General features: G+C 40.6%; 1 protein-coding gene across 1 annotated transcript; it reads right to left on the minus strand.

The window, feature by feature from the left end:
- Positions 1-1,573: 1,573 nt before the first annotated feature.
- On the minus strand, positions 1,574-19,622 carry LOC139654988 (structural maintenance of chromosomes protein 6). The gene is made up of 27 exons (XM_071532270.1): positions 19,529-19,622; positions 18,995-19,125; positions 18,616-18,742; positions 18,389-18,494; positions 17,800-17,936; positions 17,601-17,662; positions 17,415-17,495; positions 17,075-17,176; positions 16,753-16,872; positions 16,364-16,462; positions 15,926-16,072; positions 15,231-15,319; positions 14,650-14,814; positions 14,027-14,205; positions 13,589-13,790; positions 10,855-10,969; positions 10,521-10,681; positions 8,645-8,780; positions 8,211-8,291; positions 7,664-7,834; positions 7,091-7,228; positions 6,335-6,480; positions 4,868-4,993; positions 4,321-4,426; positions 3,393-3,545; positions 2,511-2,608; positions 1,574-2,174 (listed from the first exon to the last, which is right to left on the minus strand). Exons 2-27 carry the CDS (start codon positions 19,121-19,123, stop codon positions 2,075-2,077), a joined length of 3,276 nt encoding a protein of 1,091 aa, XP_071388371.1. The 5' UTR covers positions 19,124-19,125; positions 19,529-19,622; the 3' UTR covers positions 1,574-2,074.
- Between the last annotated feature and the right edge of the window lie 4,472 nt (positions 19,623-24,094).

Here is a 24,094-nt window from a genome sequence, read left to right on the forward strand (position 1 = left end):
ACCAAATCAAGAATTAATTTTCACCCTTTGAATAATATGTAGAGCTGAGAAAAAACATCAAGATTATGTGTTTACTATGTCCTGTGATGTAGTGGGAAATAATAAGTGGGTAAATTGTGACCAGTCAAAATCCATTGTACTTTCAGAAAAGCATTCATTTATGTTTTGTTCCTTAAAAGATCCTGTCCTCACATAATTTACATACTTCAGTTTGACACTACAGACTATGATGAATAGTATGAATTGTCATAAAGTCCTAAAGATTTATATCAGCTTAAAAAAAGAGTGGTTAAACTCTATTCAGCAAGGAAAAAGCTGGGTAGACAGACAGAGTTAAGAGGGGATTACAATCCACTAAATCCCTGACTATGTCCTGGAAATGGGCTTTCATGCCCCCCACTGGACCATAAAAAAAATCACCAAAGCTATATTTGTACCTCACCTTGCTTGATTTAATGAATAACAGTGTCCCATTGCTTCTAATTTGAATATTAAATCCTTCAAGGAGCCACTTTTTCACACGCACTGCACGGATATGCCAAATGATAGAAAAAAGAATGTTAATGACTAACTTGATCCATGAAGGTATAAACTACCATGAAGCCCTAGGCACAAACATGGTGAGGGCCACTTCCCTTCCCCATGTACAGCCCGGCTGGTGCACTCTCCCTCCACAAATAGCGCTTACAGAATTTGTATTGGCTTTTGAATACAGGGTATTGTGGCCCAGTGATCATGGAGATCAATGAACTAGATATCTGGTTTGAAACATCCAAACAATTGAGATTATTTTGACCAATTCTCAAATTATAGTTCTTAATTTCTATAATACAGTGTGTTAAGTTAAAGTCCTAAGATGGTTCCTTTTTTGTGTTTTATTCATTATTTTTTAATACTCGATTGATACCCCAAATGAGAAATATTCTTCACTTGCCCACGTCCATCAGTCCATCCTGGATGTCCTCATAGCTGTGTTGTACCCAATTGTATCAACTGGACGTAACCTGTGTTCCCTAAAGGAGGGAAATGAGGTACAACACTGTCCTGGGCTGAGTGAAGAGCAGGGTGGAATTGAGGAAAAGGGGGGCTCAGCGCCTGTTAGGGGTCTCATTACCTCATTTCTCTTCTTCAGCCAACAGTTGTTACATCCATAACCACATCCAGCCATCCTTGCTCAACAAATTTTCCCCCTTGGGCCACCCAAGTCCACCATAATGATTTTGTTTTGTTTGGTGATATGGGTGTGGCCTATGCAATAATGGCACATAGCTCATATTGGGCTTAATTTTGATGGGTCATTATCGGCGGAAGATTTGCGGATACTCCCTCAAATCCCAGGCTCACATCAGCAGATATTGTATTACATGTGGCAAGACTGTCTTCCCATAATGAGATGCCACATCTCATTGAACTTAATGCTCAAATCTAAAGATAAAACTTTAAAGTAAAAGTACAACCTCTGAAATGTACTTTGTAGTAGTCCAAGAAGTATTACTCTAAAAATGTAGTATATTTTGTTTCATTTATTTTACCGTAGTTTACAAACTTAGCAAGAAAAGTGCAATACACCTTGGACCCATGTCAAAGACAAAACCAATGTGTCAAAAACACATTGTGTTAAGACAAGACCTAGACCATGACTTTTTGGTCTAAAGAGCACACGACTGTATAAAGAACAACACTGGTAGTATCATAACATAAGCCAAGGACAAGTTAATCTGAGAACATGAACGTGACTATTTATTTTGGTAACAAAATAAAAACTTTTCAAACTTTTTGTTTTTGTATAAACAGTTAAATATTTCTCAGGAACAAGAGCAAGTTTGTCTGAGAACAAAGTGACAATTTTTATAACAAAATAAAAACTTCAAAACACATTTTTATATCAACAATGATTTAAATATTTTTCAGTAATCTACAATTTAAACTGCATAACAAAAAATAGCTAACACTTTAAAAAAAAATTATATTCATGCTATTCCTCAAAAATTTAAGTTTGAAAATACAATGAAAAGAACAGACTTTTAGTGAATATAGTGAAGTAACTGCAGGTATCTTGGGATTCAAGTTGGCATTACTCCTGTTCCTCCTCTCCATTTGTCTGCACAGTGTTTGAGCCACGGTCTGGATCTTTGAGACGCAGGATGCGGATGAGTTTACTCTCTGGGAGAGAGCTGAAAAGAGACAAACAACAGATGACCGTGTGGGTGTGGCCTTGTGGTTGAGTGGACTAGTGCTCTTGCCTGGGAAACAAACTAGTGTAATGTGATAACATGGCCTTTACTCCTGCTTGTTCTCTGCAAAACTCTCTTCATGACTGATGGACTATTTTCTCATAGCACATTTACTAAGTTAAAACAGTTAAGTCAATAGATCACAACTGGGTGGAAATATTAGGTAGTCTACTATGATATGGCCCAATGCTTTAACAACGCACCAGACAACTTTCAATGAACACTTTGATACACAAATTAGTCATAAACGTGTCAGGATGTCGTAGCGGCACCTACCTCATGCTCTGCGGGGTGAGGAAGATGAACTGTCTGTAGCGCTGGCTATTAGCAACCTTCAGCATCATGTCCATGGATATCCTCCGGTTCACCATGTCCTAATTGAACAGAAACAACACCCAAGGACCAGATTATCTTTTGATAAATGTAACAGTCAGAAATAGGCATACTGTGCTTTTGGAACATTGTTTAGTTGCAGTAACATGTTACATTACTGTGTGGCGCTCCTTGATTTACTGAGACGGAGTTACAGCAACAGGTATTGAGTTCTACTCCCAGTCCATCTTTCCACCAGTAGCTTTAAGTCTCTTCTTCTTGACTTGGTACGTGTTACCTATCTATACATGCATGTTCAGAGAATATAGTCCCATGGAGACCAGGCATTGTATGGTTGACAAGTATAGATGAGTAAAGGGGTACATCGCAAACATATTGTCGTCTGGCTCTGTCAAGGTATCCAGGAGCATTTTACTAAAGCTGATATAAGCCAAGACACGACCAAACGCGTTACACACATAAACCACAAGAGAGAGGGAGATTTTTCTTCAAGTGTCATGCAGTCTAGGTGCCCAGCCTATGAACTTGCACCTAACTCAAGTATCATAATAACAATGTACATGTATGCTGACATTGACCAGCTTTACAAATAAAAGTGAGGTGGATAGAATCCACCTTTTCTGAAACATATCTATCCAAAATAAATTAGCGACAATGGAAGCCAATATAAACCACACCTCCTGGCTAATGATAGCAAGAGGATAACAGCGCCTAAAATGAATGGCATTTTCCATTTGGACAAATTCTATCACCCCCAGGTGTACCACTGCACCTTAATCTGTTTCTATGGCTAATGCCCATCCCAATAAATAACTGCCTTATTACCATGTAGACGTCAAACTCGTCGAGGCAGCGGAAGGGCGCCTCTGTGATGGCCCAGAGAGAGAGAACAAAGCAAACGGTGGAGAAGGAGCGCTCGCCTCCTGACAGGGAGCGCATGTCACTCAGGTCAGCCTCGTTCCCTTGACCTGTGTGCACCTGCAGAGGAGGGGAGGAGGAAGCAGAAACAGAATTTATTGGCCAAGTAAGTTTCGACATAAAAGGAATTTGACTTGATGGGTAGATCACACTGAACATACACACAAGACAAACATTATTAACAGTAGAATATTACTGTTATCGTGGAAATTTAGGGTGTAGGTCTCTTTTATGAGTAGTATATAAAAGAAAGCAGTATACGAGTAGTATATAAAAAAATACAAATTTCTGTACAGGAAATCTTTGCTGTGCAATATGCACATGGTTCTCTGTTGGAATCTGACTAATTGCACTGGTAGGACGCTATGCAATTCAGTAATAGGAAAAAAAAACAAATATAAACATATCTACACAATATTGCACTAGATTCACTAGTGTTTTAAACACTGCAAGGAAAAAAAAGAAAAAAAAAAGCTGTACACGTGAGTTAGAATGGTATAAACAGAGCATATAGGTTACGTATAAATGTTTAAATAGACAACTGTACAGCCAGAACAGAGTTAAGTATGTAAGAAGTGACTATATGACAGTAGGTGCAGGTGCTGGAGACCAGCAGCAGGGAGAGAGAGAGAGAAGAGAGTGCCAAAGAAAGAACAAAGAGACAAAGAGAAAGAGAAAAGAAAGAAAGGGAGGAAAAGAGAAAGAACAAAGAAAGACAGAGGGGAGAGAGGGAGGAGCCTGGGAAAATGACATACAGGTTAACAGCCACAAAGCTTGTTTAACGGGGAAAAAGGAGGCCAGAGTGCTGTGTGACCGATAGATCAAAACATCTTACCGATATAGAGAGGGTTTCATTCTTGTGGTCAAAGGTCATACTGCCTGTGTAGTGTCTCTGTGCCAGCATGGTATCAAAGTAGTATTTACAACGAGCGGACAGGAACCTAGAGAGAGAGAAAAGGGGGCAGATGCATAAGGAACGAGGGAAGAGGGAAGAAGAGAAAATGACTTGTTTTCTTTTTCAATAGATCATATTTTTAATCCAATACCTTGATTAAAATACATCAACAGCACTAACCTATGGCAAACATAGTATTCAGAGGCCATATTTAAAACAAAACGAGTACAACACAATATGGTGCCTTTCCACAGATTTCTTAGTCTTCTCCCTACCTCTAAACATTTCATAAAAATTAAATATGATCCATCCTAAAGCTGCCCTACATCTACTTACAGGGCAGACAGACACACTGTAAATAGTTTCATATATTAACATTGTTTATCATAGCAAAAAACATTAGGAGTATACTTTGTACTTTAGAGGTAAAAATGGATAAATCACAGTTTTAATTTCACATCCATCGAGTTGCAGTTTCACAACTTGCCTCCTGAGCTCAGCGTAGGCTCTGAGTCTTTCAGTGATAATGCTGTCCAGGGTCCTGATGAAGTTGTTGAGGCTCTTCACCTGGTGTGCCATGTTCTTGTAGTTCTCCAGGGCCTCGTGGTACTGCCTAGGTGGGGGCAAGATGGACAGGGCAAGGGAAAGACAAGGGAGAGATCAAGGGAAGTTTTACACTGGGAAAAGCAAAAATTGGTATTTGTTGGCGGTTTAAGCAAGATTAGTACAAGGTCCAGAAAAGAAGATGACGAAGAAGAAGAAGTAGCACCTTCTAATATCTGAAACAACTACATAAAATACATTTTACTTAACTAACCCAAAGGCATTAGCTAGCAGAACCACAAACATAGAACACATTATTTTTTAAATTTGTTTAATTGTAAAGTGTAGACATTCTTCACAAATGTCCTTTGAACTAAGATAAAATGGAAACTTCAGAGTTTAGACATTTTTGCTCAATACACTGACACTTTTCTGCTATATCACAAATGAAATAGCTATCACATGGACACCTGTTGAGAGCTGACATAAAACTGACACACACATATGATGACTAATTCTGAACCATTACTAGACTTTGTTAATGTGCCATGTAGCGTGTTGCTCTTGTTCAGGCATAATGAATGACTCAACTAGAAATAACCGCCTCACGGTTGTATGCCTCCGCCAATAAACTTATCATTGCAAGGACAGTTTTTATTTATTGAACATATATAATTAATGTGATTATTAGGTCAACTTAAGTGATTTTGGTGTCTGCAAAAGTAAGTGATGATGGTTTTCCAAGAAATTCCTCAAAATTTGCATCCCTAATGAACAGAAACAGTGCATGTGCATACTCAACTGCAGTTGAATATGTGGGCTGTATTTCAATTTTAGAAGTTAAAAGCAAAAACATTATGTGCATTTGGTCAGAATAGGGGGTAAAAACAACATAAAACTAATAAGCAATGCCAGTCTTATTACAACACATGAGCATGGGCAAACCTGGGGATTAGCCGTCTTCTCCAACAGTGAGCAGTGAACATCTTTATGCTTTGAAGTGGTTGCAGAAGGAGGGTGAAGAGTTGTAGCAACTGATAATATAATAACTTTTCAAAATATAATAAAAATGCCCTCTGAATGGGTTGAAAATGTTAATGTAATAAATTACACCACATTATTACATTAACAGGTGTGTATTACTTGAAAAGGGGTATAACATTAACTGATAATGTAATAAAAATACTAACAATTTAACAACTCCAGTTATTCTTCATTCTTCTTATTAGTTATTACATTAGTCAATATGATTAGATCAATTATTACATCAGTTCAAATATGTTACACCCCTTATAAACATTAATGTAATAATGTGATATTACATTATCCAACAATTTATTACATTTTCAACCCATTTTGAAGGACAATTTATTACATTTTGACCGCAATTATTTCATTATTAGTAACATACCTCACAACTTCCTCGCGGTCGCCCTGCTGGTCCTGCTGGGTAGTAATCTTAAACTTGAGACGGTTGATCTCACTGTCCAGACTCCTAGCCGTGCGACGTACGTCCAGGCGCTCTGGACAGATCTCTGTGGCCTTGGCCACGGATGCCTGGACCACAGGGTGAGACAAACATATAACTTTAAAACTAATTTTGAGACACAACACAGGGCACACGATCCATATGCATTAACAAATAGGTGGCCATTTAAACTCATACAAAACCAAGGTGCAATATAGCCACAGTACACGTTTCCTGCCCTGGGGCTGCAAAATGACAAAAAACATAAAAGTGTATTGCTGTTTTTCTGAATATTGCAATTGCTGCATGGATTTTGATACATGTGGACAGTTTTTTTTTCTAAATGTGAAAAAGTTTGTCTGTTCTCCAACTTAATTTGTAGGCCTTCAATTGACCAAGATACCTTGTTTAGGCCATGCAGACACCTGCATGGTGTCTGATTAAAAAAAAAAAAAAAAAAAAAAAAAAAAGCCTGTTGTGATTTGGAAATAATATTTGTATATGTTGTGATTTCAATCTTTTACAATAATTGTAAAGCCCCATCATGCACACAATCTCTCTCTTGCTTTTATAGTAGCTGTCCAGAGATTAACAAACAGCTATTAATCTTATGTATATTTTAAAATCTGTCAAATAAAATCAACACTTTCTCTATCTGAAACAGTCTCCAATTCCCCCTCATATCCCCTTCTGGCATACTGTGAGATCCTGCTCCTTGCTGTTCAGGTTGGCTTCCAGGGTCTGGATGTTGCTGAGGTGGGCCTTGCGTTTGTCCTCATAGTGCTTCTTGTGGTGCTTGCACCTCACCACCTCCTGGTCACTTTTACTCAGCTCCTCCTGTAGTACGACACAGGAGAAAGGGGACAAGCAGACAACAGGATTTAGCCATGGCAATACATGAAGAACTACAGAATCGGCCTAATAACTACAGTATTAACACAGCAAGCAAAATGATCTAAATGTGCAAGAATCATTTTGGATTGATTGCAAGATATACCTAGATAAACCTAAATAATTACAAACAACAATAGCCATACACCCTACATCCCATAGTTTGCATTTAGCCGATGCTATCAGTGTCTTGCTGAAGGACACTTCGACAGTCCACATGGCTGTTGACTGAGCTTGTGACTTGTGAGCCAGTCACTCAACAACTAGGCAACCCTGCCGTCCAAAAACCTGCAAGAGAACTATTTTCCCATCATGGACTGATTTGTAGGGCAATGTTTTCTTAGCTCCACACCTTGGTAGGATATGAAAAGGTAAGCCTACCTTGATGGAATCGGCCTCCTCAGCGACCACGCCGATCTGGTCTTTGTGCTGCTTGTACTCCTGCTCTGCCTCGTCATAGGAGGCCTTGAGCTTGGCCATTTGAGCCCGTGCCTCGTCGTACTCGGCGCGCTTGGACGAGATCTTAGTGATTATCTCCTGGAGATCCTCCTCCTGTGGTAGAGTGGTGGATGACAGAAGCAGATGATGAGAAGCGCCTGTGCATGCTGATTGTACACAATATTAGCAACACCTTCCTAATATTAAGTTGCTCCTTTTTGTACATTTCATGTCTCATTTGTCTCAGCAAAAAACTGCTTCTTTAACCCATCTCTTACCCCTTCATCTACAGCTCCCCTTCAGGACTGAACTGGACTGAATATGTGAAAGCAATAGGGGATCACAGATTTAATGTGGATTCATCTGGTCAGTCTATTTCGCTGTTTCTATGCTCACTGTATCTGCTGAGCTGAAAGCAGGTAAGTCCACAAGTTGATACAAATGCCTTGAGAGCTGAGGTAGAAGCTGTGGTTTGGGGTCCTGTACCCACCAGAGGGTTGAGGTCCTCTGACTGAGGCTCCTCCACATTCTGTAGGTCTGTCAGCTCTAGCTGCAGCTTCGTGGCCTTATCCTGCAACAAATACACACTCTTATGAGCAAATGAAGCAGAAATGATCACAACAATTCTTCAATATGTAACATTTTCCCATTCACACCTTGGGACCCATATTAATTGAAAATATCAAATTTCGATGTCAGTAATCTAGAACAAGTTTGCCTTTGTAGATGTTTGGTTTTTGAATATTAATGAAAAGATGTTCAACGGGAGGTGTTAAGTTACTGTTGGAGCATGTCTGACACTCTGAGACTAATGTGTCATCATTACATCATTTGCAGATAATCACCACCATCCTCATCATTTCATATCAGTATCCTGGGGTCAGACAGAGATGAACAGTCATTTGTGAGAAGTAAAATGGTTACTGTGGTATTCTTCTGCTCCATGTGGGCTCTCTTCAGCAGCCCCTCGTTCTGTCTGATGTCATCCTCGACCTTCCTCATCTGCTGCTGGAAGCGAGTAACCTGGGCCTTCTGGTTCTCCAGCTCCCTCTGCAAGTGCCTGGGAGAGAAGACAGAGACAGAGAGAAGGAAAGGTAGAGAGAGAGAGAGAGAGAGAGAGAGAGAGAGAGAGAGAGAGAGAGAGAGAGAGAGAGAGAGAGAGAGAGAGAGAGAGAGAGAGAGAGAGAGAGAGAGAGAGAGAGAGAGAGAGAGAGAGAGAGAGAGAGAGAGAGAGAGAGGAAAGATAGAGAGAAGGTGTGAAGTGTGAAGACAAGCACACAGCTTTAGCTGTCTTTTGGTATTTATAGGCAGCAATTTGTTCTTGACGGACCTGCCAATTTGTTACTTATCAAAGGCTAAACAAGTATAGATTTTGTATGGTGCATTTGTGGTGATAATATATAGTTCTTTCTAAATATGGCAAGAAGATTGTGGGAGTTGTGTGAGAATTTGCAGCCAAGGTGTCAAGATATATAGCTTAAGTGATTTTTTAAATAATACAACTTTTCTTCCTTTTATTAAAAAGATACCACTCAATAAAAGAACAGATATGATTTGTAAAATATGATTTTCTCAAGTGCTGTACACCAGGAGAGGGTTTTATAGAGCAAAAGTATGTATGAGAAAAGTGTCTCACCCTGACTGACTGACCTGGATTTGCTGGCTGCTGCGTCACAATATAGGGGGGGGGGGGGGGGGCTCAACAACGTGCGCTTAAGTTGTCTATCACACATTGTTAAGGTTGTATTCTTTTTTTTATTATTATTTAAAGTAAAGATGGTAACAAACTGCATTGCATTTACATTTTGCTAACTTGCATTTACATTTTACAGCAAGATGACCTACTGTGTAAACATAAAAATACAATAAAATGGAAATATAATGAGGGGTGTTTTCTTTCCTTGAAATTTTCATAGATTAGGCTAAATTATAGACTACACAGTGCATGGATAATTCCGAGTGCATTTCCAAATGGTTCGAGGCGATTTTCCCGCGTAGTTTGTGCTATTGAATCACAAGCATTCATGGTTAGAACGCCTGTTTTGTCAATCAAATGTATATCAAACCTCGGAGTGCTATACCTCGTTTCGTTCAGAAAAGGGAGGACTTTCCAGTCAACATAATCTCAAAAGCAAGGGGACATATCTGAGAGCATGACAGGTGAAATAAAAATACATGGGCTTTACCGATTTGGGAGGCTTCAATGCACAATATGTAATTTTCTGCGGTTAGGGGTCTCCCAATCAAAACAATAACAAAAGACGGAGTTTGATGATGTCGGGAAGTAGCGTGGGATCATGGGAGTTGTTGTCTTCATTGTTAAACAACCACCATTGCCGTTTTATTTTTAGGTTAGGATTCCTTCAGTGTTCATTGTTCAGGAGATTTTTACCGGGAGCCGAATTATCCGCAGAGGTCTCCCCCTCTCCAAAACGGACCCGATAATTAAAATCGGCAAAAACACTGAATAAAGCAGTTTCACGTTTCAAATCAGTGTTTCTCTGACGTTCTTCGGCGGACACAGGACGTCCGGGGGGAGGGCTGCGAGCCGAGCTGTTAGCTCAGATTGTTTCTCTGATGACGTCCGATGACTAAAATCCCTCATCTGGTTAAAAGTTATAGTTAAAAACGAATAAGATCTAAAAAGTGATGGTGATGTGACTTGAAACAGTAAGAAAGTAGTCGGCTGGAAATGTTTTAATGTCCAGCCATCCGGTCGACAGCCGGCGCTTATGGAAAACTCTGTGGCAGCTGCAAGCTTTTCATGGGTCATTACAGCACACCAAGCACACACACACACCTGATCTCCTCCTCGACATCTCCTGAGAGGTAGTTGGCTCTGTTCTGGTCACTGGAGTAGCTGCGGTTATTGAAGATCTGATCTCCATCCATAGAGAAGGCCTGGCTACAGTTCTTAGGGGGGGTTCTGCCCATCATCAGTCTCCGAGCCTCTGTACGATTCTGCACAAAACACAAGATTCACGTCAATGCCACACATCTTCTGAACAATTACTAAAAATCATGTTTTGCAATTAAGATAGTGGTTGTTATACATGGTGCCCTTCATCTGCAAATACATGACTATAATGTCCCTCTTATGTTACTGAGTCCTTTCCCAGTGGATTGCTTGTTACCTTGATGAGCAGAATGCACTCTATTCCCCTCTGATCAATCAGGCAGTTGGCCACAACTGGATCCTCAATTTCTAGAGCTTGCAGCACTGAAGGGTAATCAGGATGGTTCACAGCCCTGAGACAAAAACAGACACACAAAATGACACAAGGAAGGAAAATTCCACCCTCGGATACTCTTACACTGTTGTATATCATATCATCAACATGTGACGCATTGCATGTGATGCATTTGTGATGAAGTATTGTAATTGACCTTTTTGTTGTACCCACTGTCCCTAAACCTGGCTTGTCCATTTACCATTTACGTTTACCAGAATAACGTCCGACAACCCAGAGAGAACGGGCCTGGAATTTTGAGAAAAAGCGAGTTTCTTACTCAAAACACGTGCCCTGTGGCTGCACTGCATGATGGACTACTGAGGCTACTGTTGGTCGAGAAATTGGTATCTTTTTTTAATTCTACAGAGGATTTCCACCTGTATGATTGTTGAATGTCAGTCCAAAATGATGAGTCTAGAAAGAAATGCTTTCTCTTCAACTCTTAGGGACACCAACACCTGACATTTACCGTTGAGGTTTTAGATCATTGAAAATGTAAAAATGTAGAAATCCTATTAAACTCCATTGCAGCTGCGCTGGAAATATCTTGATGACGTTATATCGTCTATGTTTGGCCAGTTATCCACGGGAATAAGAAAAATACATCACCAAACAATAAAACAGACCATGGAATGCAAAGTACATCAATAGCTGTTTTTAAAGGAATGGTTCACCCAAAAATGAAAATTTAGTCATTATCTACTCACCCCCATGCCGATGGAAAGTCAGGTGAAGTTTCTTAGTCCACAAAACAGTCCTGGAGCTTCACAGCAAAACAGCGTTGCTCCTAAACAACCGAAGTTGCTGGGGACTTGTCTTAAAACGTAAAAAAACAACCGAAAAAACCCCATAAAATGGCTCCATACAGCTCATCCGGCGTAATCCAAGTCTCCGGAAGCCCCGAGATCCCAAGTTGACTTGAAAAGATGTAATTTACACCCTTTTTTAGCCCAAATCTTCACTGTAGCCGCCGAGCTCAAAGCCGCGTTCACGTTAGCGTGCGCCCCGTCTGAAGTGGGTGCACGAGCTCAAAGGCACGTACATGCGCCGCTAGACGAGATCAACATGAACTTGCTATCTCTCCATACCTCCGTCGTTACACTGCTACCCAGAAGCTAGCGTCACACACAACAGAGAGAGCTCTGCTGAAGTTGTAGCAACAAGTGCCTCTGTCGGATCTAACATCACATTTTCGGTCTTTGATCTGTTACCTAACCATTGTAGCTTCTTTCAACAGCGCCGATATATAAAACAACATATCTTTCTGTTTCTGTTGTCAGACGACTGCGCAACTGTGGTCACAAAAGGGTCACAAAATGCTAACTTGCTAACCAAGGCTAACGCTAATTTCTGTACTGTTAGCATTTTGTGACCCTTGATCAATCTTTTTTTTTTTATAGTGGTGCAGTCGTCAGACAACAGAAACAGAAAGATGTGTCAGTGACAACACCTGTATTGTGTTATACATTATGTTGAAACACAAAATAAGTTATCACAGACTGAGTGATCACGGCACTGCGACAGAAATTTGGCTTTATAACATTGCTGGCAACGGTGAGAACAAATCTATACCCTGTATCCATGTTTGTGAAATAGGTCTATAAATTACTGTACATACCTCAGTCCTTTGTAGTGATGCGGCCAGCACAGCTGTCGACTTCAATAGAAGTAGTTCTGTTTTTCTTCACTGTATTTTTGGACGGTAATCCTCGGGTGAAAAGTGTTCACTACACACTGCACGGAGGGATTCAACGGAGGAGTTGAGATCCAGACGAAGAGCGATTAGCCACAGCTGTAGTCTTTCTGGGTCATGTAGTGATAGTTTGTGAAAAGTCACCGATACGTCCCGCAATGAAAAACACACACGAAATCTCACACGCTTCTCTCTGTTGAAGCATCCAGGAAAAGAACACACTCGAACCATCGTTATATATATCGGCGCTACTGAAAGAAGCTACGATGGTTAGGTAACAAATCAAAGACCGAAAATGTAATGTTAGCTCCGACAGAGGCACTTGTCGCTGCAACTTCAGCAGAGCTCTCTCTCTGTTGTGTGTGACACTAGCTTCTGGGTAGCAGTGTAAACATGGAGGTATGGAGAGATCGCGAGTTCTCGTTGATCTCGTCTAGCGGCGCATGTACGCGCCTTTGAGCTCATGCACCCGCTTCGGACGCCGTGCAAGCTAACGTGAACACGGCTTTGAGCTCAGAGGCTACAGTGAAGATTTCGGCTAAAAAAAACAGGATGTAAATTACATCTTTTCAACTTGGGATCTTAGGGCTTCCGGAGACTTGGATTACGCTGGACGAGCTGTATGGAGCCATTTTTTCGGTGTTTTTTTACATTTTAAGACAAGTCCCCAGCAACTTCAGTTGTTTAGGAGAATGCTGCAATGCTGTTTTGCTGTGAAGCTCCAGGACTGTTTTGTGGACTAAGAACCTCCCATTCCAATTCCATGAAAGTCAACAAAAGCATATTTATATGCCATGTCTTTGCTACTTGTATTCGAAGTAAGGCCAGTTGAAACCTTATCATCCTGGCTTTCAAATACATTCATGTCCTGTTGTACCCTTGGCAGAGCTGGTGTTTTTAAAATGAAACTGTCAAATAAAATCAATCAATACCCGCCCTCACCTCCTGCTGGTGTCGTGGACATGTGGGAGGAAGGCGCTGGTAATGATGGTGGGCCTGCGGCCTCCATGGAACACTTTGGCCATGAGGCCCTGCAGCACCTTCTCATCCTCATGGTTGTCACAAGTGAAGGCCTGCAGGAGGCTCTTCAGACATACCTCTACAGACAGAGCCAACTGTGGGTCCTTCAGGCTAATACAGTAACCTGGGGGAGGGCGGGAAAAATAAGAGAGGTGAATTAGAGGGACATTATTGGTTGCAGATGTAGTCCCTTGCTGAGGCCCAAGCATAGCTGGGAGAAGGAAAGAGAAGGGAGAAAGGTAAGGTGAGAGAAATAGAGAGATGGGGTTCATCTCTCTATTTAGGGATAGGGGGAAAGAGAAAAGACAACAAAAAACTGTTGAATTATTCACATGTGCACAAACAGGCACTGAGTCTTACCCAGTGGCCCCCGGGGTCTCTGTCTGAACTGACCCCTCTTGTGGGCTTCCTCGATGCTGCTGAGGACGGCGGGCATCTTCTCTCCGAAGCGCCGCAGCCGGTTGGAGCGACTGCTTTCCATAGTCTGCAGGTTCCTCCTGTTGGAGTCAGTGGACTTCTGAAACACAAGTTGCTCCTGCCTGAGGATGGGAGGAGAATACAATTAAAAGACACACACAGGGTTTTGGGGATTCATATTTCCCATGGCGCCATTGCGACAGCACCATGGTCTTCAAGAGGCAAAATTCAGGCCAATCAGTAAGGGGTGAGACACACCTGCTGTGTGCTATCAAATATTGTCAAGGTGTACAGCATTGAGAAAACCATTTTCTACAAACCATGTCTGTTTTTGATTGAGCTATATGCATTTAATAAAAGGAAGTAAAAGCTGTATCATTGTGAACATGTAACCTCAGCTGTGAGCACCTTCACACCTTAGCTGCAAATTTTCCACACAACTCCCATGGTCTTTTGTTGTGCTGACAGTCACTGTCTGATGTCCGGCACCATTTGTCCTTCCGCTCTGTCTTTATTCTTTGTCTATATTCTCCTCCTTTTCTATTACTGTTGCACACACCACAGACCTCATCTTCCTGAGCTCATCCTTGGCGCGGCTGCAGGCCTGCTGGTACTGGTCGATCTGCTGGTCCAGGGTGGAGGCCTGGTGTGTCAGATTTTCCAGCTCAGTCCGGATCTGCTCCGTACGGTCTGTCCTTGCCTGGCTCTCCGCACCGGTTGTCTGACTGATGCTGGAGGGAAGAGAAAGGTGGTAACAAAGATTGGAGGAAGGAAGAAAAACACAGGGGAAGGGATATTGATTTAAGGAGAACAAATGCGGATTCTGTACAGTCCAGCGGTGCATTTGTAGTTTTGCCGGGTAGATAAGATACGCATTTCCAAAATTAATTGCCGTTGAGACAGTGCCATAGGTAAAAAAAAAAAAAAAAATGCACAACAGATATGCAGCATAATGGATAGAGAATAGGTAAACACAAGTGTCTAATACTGAAAATAGAGAAATACTTGGATGTAGAGAAGGAAAATGAAAGGTAAATAAGGTAATGTAAGAGCAGATGCAAAGGGAAAGAAAGAGAATTAATCGCAAAATTGACAGAATAAATTAATACAAGTTTCAGGTAAAATCCAAAAAAGAATGAGTCAATACCTCAATTTAAGCTCATTTATCCTTGAAGAGAGTTGAGCCTTGTCCTTTTCCAGGTCTCTCAGGTTAGTCTTGCATCTGTGGACACTTACCTGAATCGCACACATAATTTATCAACTCAACCAGAGTGGCTTATTCAAAGTGTACAACTGCTGCTGCAATGCATTACAGCAATAACAGCCAATTTAAACAGCTTTGTCCTAGGTCATGCCTGAGAGGAGGAAAAAGCAGAGAGCTTTCACTCTGCCACTATAAATTTGCTTTCAGTTCTTGAGAAAAACAACTTTGTTTCACGTCAGTACCAGATCAGTTGCCACAGTAATAGTGTTATGTGTGGCTGTGCTCATGCCGTATCTGTGTGATGCAGAACTAGAGAGAAGAATACATGCTAACGCCCACTTTTGAAGACTAAGATGAGCTGGTATTATGTTGGGCAATTCATCTTCCAAAGCATATACAATCTTTGGTTATGCTTTGACATGTCATGGATGAGACACTTATGCAGTCTTGGTTTCTCCAGTGATTAAAGTTACATGAAGGTTCACGTATGCATTGGTTGAATTAGCTATTAGCTGAACTATCTAGAGTTTGCTTCAGGCTACCTGAACATAATTCCAGAAATTCCACAAAAGGTAACTGAACATATTTCAAACAGTAGTTTGCACTTGGTCTGGTTAATGTAGTGTCTGAACTCTGACCTCGCTGGACTTAAGAAGGGCGTTGCGTTTCTGGGCCTCGGCCTTCAGCTGAGTGCATTGGGGCTGGAGCTCCTGGACGCGCAGGGTGATGCCCTCCAACTGGTCCTGGATCTGCTTGTATTTGCTCTCAGCCTCCTCCACCTTGTTCTGCACAGTGACAGGAACACAGGCCAGAGACGCCAAGTGATCAGTGAGGGGTAGAGGGGAAGGTTAATGATGAAGGGCGAAGGATAGGAGAGAGCTATACATGGACAGGTGCACAGTTTTGGTATAGTCCATCAAATGGGACTCATTTACTGTCTTGTTAATTGCTGCATTTCTTTTTTGCCTTTATACCCAAACAGATGTGCATAAGTAAAAAATACAATCATGTTACATCATAAAGTATGGGTGCTTTAACTCTAGGATTTTATGATGAATACCCTAGTAGGACCATACCTTCCATTCTTCCACCTTCTCATCATATTTCTCTGTAGACCGTCTGTCTGACTGCAGTTTCTCTCGCATTGGCTGTAACTCCTTCTCCATCTCAATCACCTGTCACAGTTAAGCCACGGTCAATGATGTTCAGATGAGGATTTCTTCAGTCATTAGTGTGCTACATTCAAGCACTTTTCACCCAAGAACCAATGTCCTTTTCAAGTGCATCATATGATACAATCAGTTCAATGATCTAGGTAGGATATCTAAATGCTGAAGTTTCATGCAACACATACACTGATAAAGATTACAAATATACAGTCACTGTGATGCCACCAGAATCAAGGCCAGCACAATGAAATTTGTAAGATTAAAAACTAGAAATGACATGGCAGTGTTGATCTCACCAGAGCCCAAGCCATCTGCTTCTGCAGCTCTTCCAGTTTGGCGTGCATGTCGTCCAGTGATGCCATGCTCTTGTAACGGTCCTCTTTCTCCAGGTATTTCCGCTTCAAGTCCTTCAAGCACTGTAACAGTCATATGAACTTAGCCATGATCACCATACAGGACTAAAGAACTAGCTATGCTATTGTAAAGCTAAGTGTCCTACATCAAGTCAAATAGGAAAATAGATCCCATTCACAAGAGAGCAGACTGTTTGATTTAATATAATATTATATAATCATCAGTACAGTAAAATATGAATGTGTCAGGCAGATTAGTCCTTACTTCCCCATGTTGCTCCACTTTATCCTCGGTGACATGCTTGGTGGATTTGATGTAGACAAAGTCCTCTTTCATCTGCTCCAGCTGGGTGGCTTTCATAAAAAACTGAGCAGGGGGAATAAAATATCACATATAATGTACAGTGATCCTTCTATAATGGTTATTTCCTCCACTATGTCCATTTTTACCAAAAGTACTGTATTAATAGCAGATCAAGATTAAGGTAGAATTCATTGTCCCAAATGGAAATTTGTTGTGTTGTGAAGTTAAAAGTTGACACACACACACAACAGATGATAAACATTCACCATCAACATTATAAATACAATTTGTTTAAACTCACCTTGTACTTGTCCCCCTCTCCTTTAGAGTGTAGGAAGTACTTGCTCATCTCTTGAGTGAGAATTGACACAGGATTGTTAACCTGTTAAAGAAAACAAGTGTCATTTATTTCAGAAACTCTGAAATGCATTTCTAAAATAAATTGAAAAAATAAGGTGGATAAGGGTAAGGCTCACAGAGCTCATACCTGAATATTAAAATTATCCAGGAGGGACACAAGCTCTTCCTTTTTGGTTGAGACAATCTGACCTATATGACAGGAAAAAATATGTTAACGAATCCCTAGTGCTCAGTAAACTACTGTATACAGAGCTGAACCAAGCTGGAGCATGTCTCTCAAAAGTACAATTAGCAAAAAGAGTATTTAATCTCTTTATGGTCTTTACCAGATTCGCTCCTTAGTTTGTAGGTCCTCATCCCCTCACGTGTTATTCTTAGGTCTACAATGATGGCTTTACCATAAACTTCTGGTTTGTAAGCATCCCTTCCTTTGTTACGCAGGGTGATTGATACATCAGCTGAGCTGAGAAAACAAACAAAACACACATTGAATCCATTAAGAGGCAAGTAATCCACCTTGCAGAAACAGGTTCAATTTAGGCACAATACTCCATGAGGAAAGAGTGTCATCAGAAAAGACTGAGATGCATTGTAACTTAATGCCTCCTCAAATTTGCGCTGTCATCCTTCATTAGAATAGTCAGTACGCAGGTCCACATATTGCAAACATGGAGGCCATATAAAGTTCCATGTCTGATGGAGACCATAAATGAAGCTACTTGAAGGAGACCTAACAAGAAAAAATGGTCAATGAATGCAAGCTACTTGTGTTGCTCATTAACTTATAATACGACTAACATGCATGAGAATTACTGTCTAAACTGAAGCTTGTACAGATCCCAAAAGGCAATTACAGTCTGTCTTTGACACATAAGAAAGCATGTTTGTCACATGGTGTGGCGTGATGCTGTTTACCTCTCTCCTTGCTTTACAAAACCCTTGAGGGATGATCCTCTGTTTGTGGCTTGGGCGTTCCCCCCTAGGGCTACTATGAGAGCTGTCAGAACAGCACTCTTTCCACCTGTCACACAAGAAATCAATGAATATTAAGCATAATGAAGTTTTCAGTGTTGTAGTAAACAGAACAAATCAGTGGGAGGCAAGGCAAACACAAAAAGACAAGGGAAAGTGGTTACACTCACTTCCGTTGTTGCCGACGACAAAGTTGACATTGGAACCAAAAGTGAAAGGTCCAAGGAGAGAGTGGCACATGAAATTCTTCAATGTGATACTCTCCACAATCCCCACATCGCGTCCCTCAACAACACACTGCAGCACAGTTAACTGGGTTATAGCACTTCACTAGATTCATAATAAATAATATCAATTTTATTATACCTTCCTTGTCACTTTTTAGTTTTACTAACATTGTTAGACATGAAGCTAAAAACAACAGAGCTTAAGAGAAACCAGAAGATTAAGGGGAAACATAAACTGATGTTTGTTTGGTGGTGATTACTCAAAGGAATGCAGGCCAGAAGACAACGTGATGTTTGGTAGTATGGCAACTACAGTCAATACCTCATGGGACTGCACAGAGTTTTGCTGGCTGGGACCAACAATATTTTCATCTTCCTCCTCTTCCTCCACAACAGCTTTAACCCGCTTGTGGGGGGTGTCATTGAAAGAGCTGCTCTTCCTCTTAGACATCTCTAGAGTTCATATACACAGAAGAAAGCGTTAATCGTAATGAAATGAAAGTGAAAGAGAAAACACAACACATGTAGTAACAAGCAGCCAGGCTATTAGCAGTACTTTGTTTAACAGTGACTCTTGCTACTCAAGCTAAATTGCTACGGCTAAGTTAGTTCGCTAAATGTATCTCGCCAACCGTAACATAATGTGACTTTAGCTAAAGTGACCAATACCTTCCTAGTAACAGTAACGTCAGGTTAGCCACGTTAGCCATCTAACGTTAGCTAGCTAACTATGTGCTAACGTTACAGAAAACGATAACTGACCATTCTTTCCAACCAACTATTATAGAGGATTTTGTAGTTGGCTATACATCTTAATAAACTATCGCAAGTACTGTTAATAGAGGTAGTCGCTTGCCTGACTGTTTCCACCGTACAATCCAGCTGAAGGGGAAAGAGGACCACCACCACAACTGAGTTCGCGCGCTGTATTCACAATAACAGACGTCCGGGAAATCTCGCGTGATTATACGAGATTGTGTGTGCAGGAAACCTTTATTGTGGTGGAATCTGGAATCATGCGGAAGTTGCAGAATTGTCCAATTTATAACTTGATTTTGTGTTGTTGTTTTTTTTTATTTTTTTTTTATTTGTATCTGCCTTCTTGTCATCTAATCTCACTCTGAAGACTGCATTGTTTCTATTCAACGGGTCAAGGGGAAAAAAACATGTCTTCTCATAATACTTTGTGGCAAATTCGGTAGAAAAACAAATGATCCATTGTTTCAAGACAGAGCATCCTCCCTGAAGAAAAAAAATTCCCTGTTCCACACAGAATCTATTTTGATCGCTCGAAGGTTCAAAACCTCTGAAAATAATCATCTATTTTCAGAGGTTTTGAACCCCGAAATAATGATGAAATAATGATCTAATGTCATTAGATTATTATTTTCATAAGCATAAGTTATTAAGAGTTACATGAGTGTATTTGAAGTGATTTGTACAATGTCGGCAGCAATGCAACTAAACATTGGAGGAAAAACTGTAAACACTCCTCCAGGCATTAAAGCCTTGATGCTTGATGATGATGCCACCCAGAGGTCTATTTGTTTACATCTATTGTACTGAGGGATCCATCCATGTACAGTCACCTACACACTGTATGTCAAGGGACTTACTGAAGTGTTCAAACTTAGTGAGTCAAGTTACAGAACTATATATCAAATATGTTTATCTCACAATAAGATACATTTGTTATTATTCAGGCAAAATTGTTATCAGTCATTAAGACATTATATCGTCATATGACAATTCTGTCCTAATTCATGTGGAAAGACAATAAATGCTGATCGAATTAGAACCGGAACTAATATAATTATGAGATAATTATAACTGAACTGTAATTTGTTACAAGTAAAATACATTAATCACTGAATTTACACAGTATTTTTTTTAATGGTTTACAAATGAGACAACAACATTTTGTCTGACATAGTCTGTAGCTCCATTTAACTGTATTGATGGTCTCTTCTGTCTGTGTATTATTGTTATTCAATGACTGAATGAACAGCAGTGAACAAAATGAACAAAAAATACTAATAAAGTGTAACATAAATAACTTAAGGCATAAATAAACTTAAAAGTGCAATAAAATGTAATGACATAAAGTGCAACATAAGTAACAAAATGAACAAAACAAAATAAAGGTACAAACCCACACACATGTACACCAGAAAATAGACCCAACCCCTGGTTTAAGCTTCTGCACTTGTCTTGTGTTTCCGTAATACCTCTTTGTTTCCTCCATTTATGTAGATAGTGAATGTTAACGCTGTGTTCTGTTTTGTTTGTGAGTCCTCTGTCTATTTCTCATATGTTGACTTATTGCAGTGAGACTTCCCTCTAAGGGGACAAGTGGAGCCAAGCCATTAAAAAAATAAAAAAAATAAAAAATAAAGATACAAACAAAAATTTTAAGAAGCTGGAGGGTTGTCATTTGTTGTTGTCAGCACAGCCCTCCATTCGCCATATGACTGAGTCTCAGACTCTTCGCAGTACCAGTTGCCAAAGTACTGAAGATGTGATGGTGGCTTTCTCTCTTTCTTGCACTTTCTGCAAAGGATCACGTCTGTCATCTTTACATACATTCTTTTGACAGTGCCAGTGTGCTCCCTCTCCTGTTTTCTCTTCCTGTATTGTTGAGTGGTGTAAGGAACAGCTTGACTGGATGTCTGCGTCTGAGTTGACGGTGGCATAGCTGAAGGTAATGGGAGGTTGAAGAACATCACCTGTGAGGGTCCAGGCACTGTAGGAAGCTGCACAGGTGGTAAAATGAAGGGGAGAGAGACGGGTGCCGGTGCAATGACAGGAAGTGCTTGACGTGGTGGTGGAGCCTGGGAGATGGGCTGAGGTTGCGGTCTTGAGCTTCGCCTCCCCAGCAGTGTTTGGTGGCAGGATGAAAAGGTGAGGCTCAGCCAAATTGCCAGAATGCAGAGTTGGTCCTTTCTGCATAGCCGCAGGAAGCTTCTCAGGTCCTGCCACGGGTGCGTCTGGAGCTGGGACACCCTGCTTCAGAGTCTCTTGTTCCTGTGACCTGCAACGCCTGCTGAACCTGGGAAAACATAAAACAACCAATATTAATAAACATTTACTTAAGCAATAATACACAACAGGGTGTGATCAATTGCTATTTGATCACGACTATGATGCAGCAGCATGACACAGCTGTGATCACATAGCAATTGATCACACCCTCTCGTGTATTATTGCTTTTGTAAAATGGCTACTTCATTTACATTCCATTTGCTGAACCAGCCATCATGTTATGAAAACTGATTACGGCTGGAATGCAAAACTGACCAATGGAAACAATGCATAAAACATGCTCTGCATAAAATATCATGCAAAGCATGTATATGAAGCATGCTAATTTTCTCACCATTGTGTGACTGTTGCAGCATTCACTTCTGGGAGCTGGATATGCTTGTAAACCCGTGTCACCATTGTGAAGCGTGACATCCCCACTCACGTTTGGGTAGAGAGCACAGAGCCTTGTGAAGATGGCCTCCACCACTCTGTTGCAGTCAGGCCACTGTGCAGGACTGTAAGCCCCAACGAAACACCTGCAAATTACAACAGAATAAATATTATTAATATAAGATTGTTTTCAATGTGTGATCCTTACTCTCCGTGTTATTTTTATTGTTCTCTTTTTCGTTTTTTATGTCGCTCACTCACTGACTGACTGACTGACTGACTGACTGACTGACTGACTGAGCGATGAAGTTACACCATTGGTCGGCCGTGGCACATGGCACACCCATACACGGTCCAGCCATATATTAGGTTTTGACCTAGTCTTGTTAGGCTTCACTGTGGTTCGTTCTTCCATGGTTGTGCACATGAACCTGAAAGAAGTTCTGAACTCAAGGGTGTGTGTGTGGAGAATTTCCACCAAACAGGGAACAGACCTGACTGCTTGTTTAGAAAGCTTGAAATCTCAGCAGCCATTGAGGTAACAGTGGAGTGACTGGCACTGATCAACAACACTGCTGAACCCCTGCTGATATATTATGTTCAATTTGTACAACCAGCCAGTAAAATATTACTGATCGTTCCTCCGTAAAATGTTTCAGTCTTCAACTGTTCAGAATCTCACTTGAGACTGAGGCAGGACTCTAAGACTCAACTACAATATTGTGACTATAAAACAAATCTATGTATTTATTTATTCCTTCATTCTGACCACTGTGAAGGCTTCCTGCAGAATACACTCACACTGTGTTCAGCCGCTCACTGCTGACCGTCACCAAGTCTTGGTGTCCTGCTTGTGCTTTTGTGCATTGGTCACTTCCTGGATAAAACCTGATTCTCACACTTCTGAGCCATCTGGGCTTTAGGTCCAGACTAGTCTCTGGCAGACAGGAGTCTGACTGAACATGTAGGAGTGATGGAAACTGATCATTTTACATCTTTTACATAGTTTGAACTTCCTCTAAGTCCCTTTAGTTAACAAAAATATGTTTCTTAAGGGTGGATTTACTGTAGTTCAGGTCTTGTAAAACTACAGTTTTTACACAGAGAAATTATCATTTGACCACAAGTGAAGTAAATACTGCAATCCAATGACAGGGAGTGCCATATGTTATGTATGTGTGTTGTATGCAGACATCCAGTCAAGCTGTTCCTTACACCACTCAACAATACAGGAAGAGAAAACAGGAGAGGGAGCACACTGGCACTGTCAAAAGAATGTATGTAAAGATGACAGACGTGATCCTTTGCAGAAAGTGCAAGAAAGAGAGAAAGCCACCATCACATCTTCAGTACTTTGACAACTGGTACTGCGAAGAGTCTGAGACTCAGTCATATGGCGAATGGAGGGCTGTGCTGACAACAACAAATGACAACCCTCCAGCTTCTTAAAATTTTTGTTTGTATCTTTATTTTTTATTTTTTTATTTTTTTAATGGCTTGGCTCCACTTGTCCCCTTAGAGGGAAGTCTCACTGCAATAAGTCAACATATGAGAAATAGACAGAGGACTCACAAACAAAACAGAACACAGCGTTAACATTCACTATCTACATAAATGGAGGAGACAAAGAGGTATTACGGAAACACAAGACAAGTGCAGAAGCTTAAACCAGGGGTTGGGTCTATTTTCTGGTGCACATGTGTGTGGGTTTGTACCTTTATTTTGTTTTGTTCATTTTGTTACTTATGTTGCACTTTATGTCATTACATTTTATTGCACTTTTAAGTTTATTTATGCCTTAAGTTATTTATGTTACACTTTATTAGTATTTTTTGTTGTTGTTCACTGCTGTTCATTCAGTCATTGAATAACAATAATACACAGACAGAAGAGACCATCAATACAGTTAAATGGAGCTACAGACTATGTCAGACAAAATGTTGTTGTCTCATTTGTAAATCATTAAAAAAAATACTGTGTAAATTCAGTGATTAATGTATTTTACTTG

Source organism: Centroberyx affinis, unplaced genomic scaffold, assembly GCF_046629955.1.
Source record: "Centroberyx affinis isolate AG114_WGS23_722 - 3 ecotype Tasmania unplaced genomic scaffold, CSIRO-AGI_Caff_v1 ptg002183l_1, whole genome shotgun sequence".
NCBI lineage: Eukaryota > Metazoa > Chordata > Actinopteri > Beryciformes > Berycidae > Centroberyx > Centroberyx affinis.